This window comes from Daucus carota, chromosome 9 (genome assembly GCF_001625215.2).
Source record: "Daucus carota subsp. sativus chromosome 9, DH1 v3.0, whole genome shotgun sequence".
Classification (NCBI taxonomy): Eukaryota; Viridiplantae; Streptophyta; class Magnoliopsida; order Apiales; family Apiaceae; genus Daucus; species Daucus carota.
Window position 1 is genome coordinate 36,321,821 of NC_030389.2, and position 9,735 is coordinate 36,331,555.

General features: G+C 34.4%; 1 protein-coding gene across 3 annotated transcripts; it reads right to left on the reverse strand.

The window, feature by feature from the left end:
• Positions 1-3,226: 3,226 nt before the first annotated feature.
• LOC108213207 (uncharacterized) lies at positions 3,227-8,869 on the reverse strand. Of its 3 annotated transcripts, XR_010287813.1 has the most exons (4): positions 7,734-8,796; positions 4,970-5,361; positions 4,770-4,885; positions 3,227-3,498 (listed from the first exon to the last, which is right to left on the reverse strand). XR_010287813.1 is itself a non-coding variant. In XM_064085011.1 (2 exons), exon 1 carries the CDS (start codon positions 8,733-8,735, stop codon positions 7,734-7,736), a length of 1,002 nt encoding a protein of 333 aa, XP_063941081.1. In that variant the 5' UTR covers positions 8,736-8,869; the 3' UTR covers positions 3,227-3,498. The 3 variants fall into 3 exon arrangements, 1 of the variants encoding a protein (XP_063941081.1); XR_010287812.1 differs by having other exon boundaries at positions 4,770-5,361; XM_064085011.1 differs by lacking the exons at positions 4,770-4,885; positions 4,970-5,361 and having other exon boundaries at positions 7,734-8,869.
• Between the last annotated feature and the right edge of the window lie 866 nt (positions 8,870-9,735).

Consider the following 9,735-nt stretch of genomic DNA (forward strand, 5'->3'; position numbering starts at 1 on the left):
CACATACACACGTACACTATTTCGAACTCACACACACACAGATTATTCACGCGCGCACACACACACACCCAGCCAAAACTGCATACACACACGCACAATAGCAGCAACTCACAACACTTCGATGTCAAGAACAGGGGAGGGGGAGGAGAAAATCAACACACACAGCCACGACCTCGATTATACACGCAGTAATCACAGAGGTAAAATGAATAGAGGGAAAGGGGGAATTAATTTCAACAAGGTCACATAAGCTCGAATTGATCTTACATGAGAGAGGAGAATCGAGATTAACGAGAGAGAGACAACAGATTGTGATTTTCAGTAAGAGGGAGAGAACCGTGAGGAAGAGAAAAAGATTGAGAGAGATTCATGAGGAAGAGAGAGATTCAGAGAGATTAGAGAGGGAGCTCGAAATCTCCAGAAGCTGTAAAAAAACAGAGTCGGGTTACTCCATTTGGGGGTTAGGGATTTAGAATAAAAGGGTGAAGCAAAAAAAAACAATTTCGCATTGCTAAAAATCCAACTAAAATGGACTTGATCTTAAATTCATTTTCAGCAATTTGGTTCCTTAAGAATTTTTTTACTTCCTTAGCACAAGCAATATCATTCTTCAACCTACCATTTTCTTGAGCTAGCGAATCTAGTGGACTAGTTTTAAGCAATAGCATTTCATTCTCAGATTTGAGTGTTTCATTCTGTTTAGTTAACTTAGCAATTTCTTCATTAGCAGCAGATAAACTAACATGAATGTTAAACATCTCAGCACTTAACTCTTCAATAGTTTGCTTATACTCAGTTTTAGACATATCAAGTAGAACGAGAGATGGTACCTGATTTGATGAGCTTGATGCTTCATCATCAGATCTAGCCATGAGAGCTAGGTTCACAAATTTTTCCTCTTTCTCATTATCAGAATCATCCCAACACTTCCCTTCAGCCACATAGGCTCTTCCTTGATTCTTCTTAAACTGACTTCTAGATCCTTTTTCAAACTTTTGATTCTGCTTTGGCCTTCTGCACTCAGTAAAAAAATGGCCTAGCTCATTGCAGTTATAGCATCTGAACTTCTATCTGTCCACCATCCTTGTCTTGTATCCTCCTCTTATTGCACTACCAATAGCCTTTGATGAGTTTCCCTTGTTGAACTTGGACGATTGACCATGTGGCTTATATGACTTGTCTCTTCTGAACTTTATATTTTTGAATCTCTTAGCCATATATGCCATGGTTGGATTGTTCATGCTTTCAATCTCTTCTAGAGAGTAAAAGTCTTCATCCTCAACATCTGTGAGCTGCAGAACCACATTCTCTTCATCATCTAACACCTCTTCTACTTGAGGCCTAGTAAATCAATTTAAGCCGATATGGAACGCTCCAAGTGGATATAAAATCCACTTATCAGAAGCCAAGTGAAATACGTAAAATGCAAGATACATTTTTGGTAACTTGTCACACACACAAGCTTGAAGTCACTCTATTTCTGAAATTATCTTGAAAGTCATCTTTCCTTGATTTGGACAATCCCAACATGCTCCAAGTCAGTGCATGCTTCTTTCTTCGTAAGTTTCTAAGTTCTTGAATTGACTTAGCTTCCAAGCTCACGTGATGCTTTATGCAAAAGAACCTTTTGCTTTCAATCTCTATATCTGAAAAGTGGCTTTAATCAAAAAGATAATCTTTTCGAAAGTCAATAAGCTTTTCTGCTTATTGAGCTATGCTTGAACTTCCCATATAAAATAGCTGATCCTTATGCATTCATCAAGATATCCTTCGAATTTTTCAGTAGTAGAGTAATCATGTTGGAGGTTGCTTCCACTCTTATTGTTGCCCTTGAAACTAGATAAACAGTGACTGATTTCACCTTTCACTTGGAAGAGTTTGAGCCTTCAAATATCTACAATTTGACTCCCTACTCGTAATATCCTTTGTGTAATTGATCACTGTCTATAAGTCACGGGTTGCAAAGTAATTCTGGGTTTGATCTTTATTCGATATGTTCCATTAGACAACTCTGGCACTTCTAAGAGTTCAGGCTGAGTTCTCGAACTGATAGAGCTTGAGTTCTCGAATGTCGACTTCTCGAGTAGTTCTCTTTGTTGAGATCTCGAATGACTTCTCGAATAGCCTATATCACAGACTTCTCGAATAGCCTATATAACAGACTTCTCGAATAGAGTTATCAAATTGACTTCTCGAACAGGAACTTCTCGAATAACCTTTTTTGTTGTCTCGAATCAGGTCAGGTATAATATATCTCGAATAGAGTTATGATAAAATCCCTGACTTCTCGAACTCTTCTTTCCTTGATTTCTCGAAATTACTTGCATGGTTACAGCAAACTCTCTTCTGATTACTGATCTTTAGTTGAACTGCATTTCAGTTAGCTTCCTAATTCATTTGTCAGCTTCGATTCCTTGATTCATTTTCTACCTTGTGACATTTGTTATCATCATCCATAGACATGCATAGCTAAACAATAACTTAATTTTAGGATTTTACCTAAAGTTTTTTTTTTTCAAATCGTAAACCTCAACATTTGACATTAGTGTAATAAAAATTCCAATTATGACAGATATTTCATGCCATCTTTTCATTTTTTTTTTCTTTTTTGATCAGACAGTGGATAATTATTTTAGAAAAAAGATACTCCCTCCGTCCTAATCAATTCTATACAGTTTCCTTTTTGAGACGTCCCATCATTTCTATACATTCCAAATATAGTAACTTTTAATAATATAAAACACTATTACACCCACTTCTTTCTTCCACTATCTTCATTCTATAATAATATAAACACTATTACACCCACTATTTTCCTCCACTATCTCAAATCTATCATTAAATATAAATGGGTCCCACCACTTTAATCACTTTTCATCTCACTTTACTCACTTTTTACACTTTTTCTTGGTCTCCGTGTCCAAACCAAATGTATACAATCTACCAGGACGGAGGGAGTAGTTGACAACAAAATAATATTTATTTAATTAAAAATATAAAATAATTATATATATTTATACAAATTGTTTCAACATATCGATTGCCGCTGCTTTGGAGTGACAAACTATACTAAACAAAATACATTCATAATCAAGGATTTCATCAATCAAAAAATCAGAATAAGTAAAAATTTGTATCTTTAAAAATGGGTTAAATAGAAAGAGAAGAAGCAATAACATAAGTGAATAATTTCATACTGCAAATACTATAATTTAAGCAAGCCAGATGATGTAAAATTACTCCTAATCGTAGTGACCAAGGTGCATAAATTGTTTAAAGATGCAGGTTACATAAAATTGTCACAATAAAATAGTCACAATAAGTCTGACAAAAAAAAAAAGTCACAATATTACAAACCACGGATCATCATTCGGAAAACATATAGCTTAGAAGCAAGCAAGCAGAAATCATCAAAGACCAATGCATCAGTAACTTCGACTAAAGGGAGAGCCGTTATCTTGATGTAAGAAAGATTTGGTATCCGGATAACTTTTGCACCTGTAGATAAATACAAATCAGGTGGAATAATAATAATAATAATAATAAGAGAGTGTCAGCTGAAAACGTGTGTTACGAGCAGTCTTATTAATCAGAAGGAAAAAAATTAAGGTGCTAGAACCAGGTCATGAGTGAAGTCGGGCAGAACAAGTTCTATTTATCAGTTAACTTGTGACTTATTTTTTTGTAAATGTTGCTCCTGGGTGTATAGATGCAGAAAATATCAGCATCAGCTGACACTCAAGCCGAAGCTCATATCATATTCGTTATTTGTGTGCCTTATTCCCGATATTTGAGAAGATATAATTATGGGATAGTATGTAACCAAATTGGTGAGAAAAGTCACCATTTTAATGTGAAAATATCTGTTACATTAATAATTTACCCAAAGACTGACGCACCAATAGTTGATTCATCTCAGTCCGACACAACACTCATTTGATAATCAGGTTAACACTTGTTTTGACTATAAGAATCAAAGCAGTAAAATTCTGTCTAATTTTAAATTTCTCAACAAGAAAAGAGCAAAAAGGTCATTAACTACTGGTGTATATACTATTCACAATCTGACTAGTGACAGACCCTCCTTCCTCGCTTTGAGTGGGGGAAATTGTACTGAGAAATAACATTTTACCAATCCAACCCTTATAAAAGCCTACAAGTAGCGCTATGTCACTATCCTAACACAACAGTACAATTAAAAAACCAATGCTGATTTGCAATCATCCACAAACCACATAATGCAAGTGGGGGAAATTGTACTGAGAAATAACATTTTACCAATCCAACCCTTATAAAAGCCTACAAGTAGCGCTATGTCACTATCCTAACACAACAGTACAATTAAAAAACCAATGCTGATTTGCAATCATCCACAAACCACATAATGCAAACGGCTGTGTCAAGTGAAACATGTGTATAGATTCTAATCTAGACATGGGCTCAGGTATGCGTATATGTTAGAAGATTGCAACATTTCCTATCTTGAACCTAATCTACAGAACACCTCAACCACATTTGAAAATTAATTGTGGATTATTTTCATGTATTAGCATGCTTTTTAACTACTCCATGTTTTGTAATTTCAAGCTTTTTAGGAAAGGGTGTTGACATATGCACACCCTAAATTGATTCTTGCACACCCTAACTTTAAATGACTAAAATAACGTCAATCATCATATAAATAAAATAGGGAAAAATCTCAAATTGGTCACTGAAGTGAGCCTGTAGTATCAAAAGTTCTATCAAATTTAACGGGGTCTCATTCGTACCACTTTAGTAAGGGATAATGACATGTCCGTTAGTTTGACCGATTGACCGGACGGAAAGCTGACGTGGCGGGTGTATGTTTGACAGAGTGGCTTCTAACGTCTCTATTTGCATCTACCTGGATTGTAATAATATAAACTAATTAAAAACCCCTCTTCTCTTCTGTATCCCGGTGTGTGTGTGTGTGTGTGTATATCTTTACATGGTCACGGATGGATGATTCAGACTGAGCCCTCCACTTCCTCCAGGCTATCTAGGCAATGTAGTCTTTACAGCCATCCCAGTTGGCACAGCAGGTGAAATTATATCAGAGCCTTTAGTGAACTCTGCAAAGAGAATTCACGCTGCATTGTCAAAGATGGGAAATGAGTACTTGAGATCAGCACTCGACTTCCTGGAATGCCAGCCTGGTCTATCAGCTCTTGTCAGAGGACCCCAATATACGATTTAGATTTTGGATGGGGGCGGCCTATTCATATGGTAACCACTTAATGCCTCCATTAATTATGAACCCGCATGCAGCCGAGTTAGTCCGGAAGAGTCTCCTTCAGCAACGGTTGAAGTTTGCAGCATATAATAGTGAAGAATCCTCGCCTAATAAGAATTTAAACTTATTACACTTTTAAAGTTTTAAAACTGTTAAAATTTGAGACATTAGAAATGATGCATGAAACTAAATTGTTGTCGTATAGTTCAGAATTCTTGCTCCTTGAAAGCCTGTGTAAGACATATAATGTTTCAATTGGATCTTATACATGTTACCCGTATCATAATCTGCATGCTAGTTTGGAAAATTAGATCATACTAGGTGTGTGGAAGATATAATGGGAGCACTAGCGTTGGGATAATTAATTTTAAGAATGTAGTTTAATCTTTTTTATTCGTTTGATGTATTTGTTTCCTTTTTCCGTATGCAACAGGGTAAATATGCAGAAGCTTTGATAATAGAACCATAAGATTCAACTAGTAAATCCCATTATTATAATGGACTGGTGATGCTTGCAAGGTACTATCTGATCATTTATTTTCATATTGTTGCAGGTTTATAGCTCTTTGTAGGTGTTTAAATTACTGATGCTTCAGTACTAGCATATTGAGCTTGAATATTGAACTTTTTTATTTGCTTCACCAGCCCCACATGATTCATAATTTTATCTGCAACTACTTTCAGACTTTCCCATTCATTCTGAAAATTGTAAAAAGAAAACCTTGTCATAAAGATGAAGACTCCATCTGTTCTGTCTCGTCTCTATTCAGTGATAAAACTGATCAGTCTGGAGTTGTTGAGATACCCCAATTTATAGCTGAAACCAAAACAGATACCATTGCACCTTCATTTCATGTTGCTGTCACAGACAAAAGCTGTGTGGAAATTCTGGTTAAAGGGAAATGTGTCGGGTTTGTTTATGGGTTTTGTTTTGTTTTTGTTGTTTATCTTCTTTTATTTTTGTTTTCTTTTATCTACTGTGACTGCTGCAATCTGAGTCACAAGCCACATAATGCTGCTCTGTTCGCCACGTCAGCTTTCCGTCCGGTCAACCGGTCAAACTAACGGACATGTCATTATTCCTTACTAAAGTGGTACGAATGAGACCCCGTTAAATTTGATAGAACTTTTGATACTACAAGCTCACTTCATTGACCAATTTGAGATTTTTCCCAAATAAAATAGTTATAATTTACATGTTAGATATACAGTACCAGATTACAAGGGGCTTAAATGTGCGAGGTATATATCATCTTTAATTTTTTAGCACACCCGATCCTGATTACGAATCGGGCGGGTAATGCTCACTCCTAATCAGGATTGTCAAACGAATATTTCTGATACGGATCTGAATCCGGAAATGAGTGTGCTTCTTTTGTTTACTGTGCCTTCATTATTTAAATTGTTAATTTTATATAAATAAAAATTATGTTACTATAAAATATTGTTCATTAATATTATTTAATTTATTTAATATTTAATAATTAGGTAAAAATCGAAAAAAATGAAATCGATGAATGGTTAACCGAACCGAAAAAAATCGTTTAGAACGATTCAGTTACGGTTATAAGTTATAAGATAAAAACCCGACTTGGTAACAATTTTAGGTAGAAACTGATTTGAACCCACCTGTGCACACCCATACATATCAAACCTAGGAGTGAACTGTATAAGGATCTAATTCTTAATATATGAAATTTATAAAATTTAATAAAATAACTTTTTATATGCAATTAATATTTAAATAAGATATTAGTAATTTTATGATAATTAGAAATAAGTAATTATAATATATTTGAATTGAATTTTTCTTGAATTTTCTCTACTACTTTTATTGATTTGGAAAGAAAACCTTTTTAAATAATAAGAGGCGTTCATATAAATATTACTCCCTTCGTCCCAGCAGGTTATTAACGCTTCTGTTGGCGTTCTAAACGTCAAGTTTTAGGCCAATACTTGAACATCCTAATAATTTCGGATCAATGATCAAGTGTACTACAAGCTTTAATTTGAATACACTTGATCGTTAATCCGAAATGATTAGCTAATAATTTCGGATCAACGATCAAGTGTATTCAAATTAAACACTTGATCGTTAATCCGAAATGATTAGGATGTTCAAATATAGGCCTAAAACTTGACGTTTAGAACTCCAATAGAAACATTAACAATCTGCTGGGACGGAGGGAGCACGTATTTAGTAAAATAATCAACATGTAAATTATTTTTAAATTTACCTAATTAATGTATATATTACTTTATAAAACATAATAATACGGAGTAACATGAATCTAAATAACAAAACCATATATCTTGATAAAGGGGCAAAATGGAAAATGATATAGAAACATGGGATATTTTGGTCAACTAATCAATTTAGGGTGTGCAACAATCAATTTAGGATGTGCATATATCACTAACCTTCCAGCAATATCTAGACATAGAAGTGGCAGTAGCATATAAGTAGGATTTGAAGTACCTAAAGAAGGAAGAAGCTGTTGGCTCTCAAGTAGCCTTGAAATCGAAAGCATTGGGAAGAAACGAAAGTGACGAGCAGCAGGTGTTGAGAAGAGATCCGCTGAAGTCTTAATTTGACAAACCGAATATTAGTGTGGACAGGGGGGGGACTAAAAGAAGCACAGGAGTTGGCCAAGCACAAGATGCCATCGCCCAAATGAAGAATGTTCTGCCATTCATTAAAAGACATATCCCAAGCAGGAAAGTTGGAAGAATACTTAACCTTTAACCATGAATTGCTTAACAAATCAAAGGCAGCAAGGCAATCACGGCGCTCATATATATGGAAGAAAAGGACATCATCAACCAAAGCGATGGTAGCAGGATACCACGGGCTAAAGTATTGTACAAGGCAATCCCATGAATGGAAATCAGGATAATAAGCATAGAGGGAATGAGTAGTATCAAAATGCACAAGAATGCGATGTCTCTTTTCATCAGAAATCACCCGAGGAGACACGAGCAAAGAGCCACCGGCAGGGATTTCCTCTGGTGGAGGAGGCAAGGGTTCCCAGCGTCCAAGGCTGGGGTCAAACACTTCACCAATATGGGTCTTTGCTGATAAACAATAAAAGGCATATAATTTACCATCAAGGGAAGCACAAGACGGGTATATGCGGAATTCTTTCATAGGAGGGATATCATTCCACCTCCACTTATTGGAGGATAGAGGAGCATCATCAAAATTCTTCAAGTCTAAACAAGATACTCCCAAGTGGACGTGGTGATCTCCTTCAGCACAAGGAATAACATCAAGGGGAGGGCATTCATCTATTCGTCTTAGACCGCCAATATTATACATCATTCCTCCCAACTTCACCATGTCCCCCTGTCCTTGGTCCAACAAAGATTGAATTTCAGTTTTCAAAACTTCATCAGCTTCCAGATCAAATACATAATAATCAGATCTTTTTTCTCCCACCACAACCTGCGCCAGAATTAGACTCCTCTTCTTTTCTTCCATGCTTCTTCAATCTTCTGCTGCGGCTGTGTTTGTGTTAGGTTAGGCTGATGATGACTTTTGTATCTTCTTTATATCACTATTCTGGGCCACACTTTTAAATGGGCCGCTTCGACCTAACCCATTGGTAAAATTCATACATGGCTCTTTGGCCTTATTTTCCAAAATAATTGAACGTTCAAAGTTAAGATTCCTAACTTTACTAACTTACTATTTTATAGTCATAGTTTACTTTTATTTTTTTATAATTAATTTATAATTAGCTTAAAACCGCACGGATTTTTTTTAATATTATATAAATTTTTATTAATATGAATTTTGGAGACTTAAATTTTTAAATGAGATGATTTAATAATAATTATATAAATGTCATTCATGATGTTTCTAGGAAATGACGGATTTTAGTTAGAAAATATTGAAAAGATGATAAATTTTATTTGAAAACAATAATCAGTTAATTATAAATAATTATAAGAGAGGTCGTAGTTTAAAAAATTAAAAAGGAAACATGTCCTTATTTTCTTATTTATAGACAAAGAGAATGAACTACTAGACTCTATATTTCTTATTTGATTTTTTGCTAATAGTTTAGATGGCTTTAGATGTCCTTATGTTAGATTTTCAATTAAAAAAGAAAAATACTAATAAATTATAAAATTTTACTTTATAATAGCCTTAAAATGTGTGTGTGAACTTTTTTTTTTTTAAAGAAACGAGTGAGAGGAAGCAGCATTTATATTTTTATCAAAAGGGAAATTCAAAAATAGTATATGGAATTAAAATTACTATGCAACTAAAACTACATGTAAAAAAAAAATTAAATTAACATGTAAAATAAAATAGAGTGAGTAATGTAGAATTTGAATTATTTTTTTCCCAAAAGAAGAATTTGAAATATTTTCAAATTTATAGTATCATATCTTTTTAATAGATACGATTTTTAACTTGATGTAGTATATACCATACAATGATGAACATATATCATTACCCCGTTCAAAATATT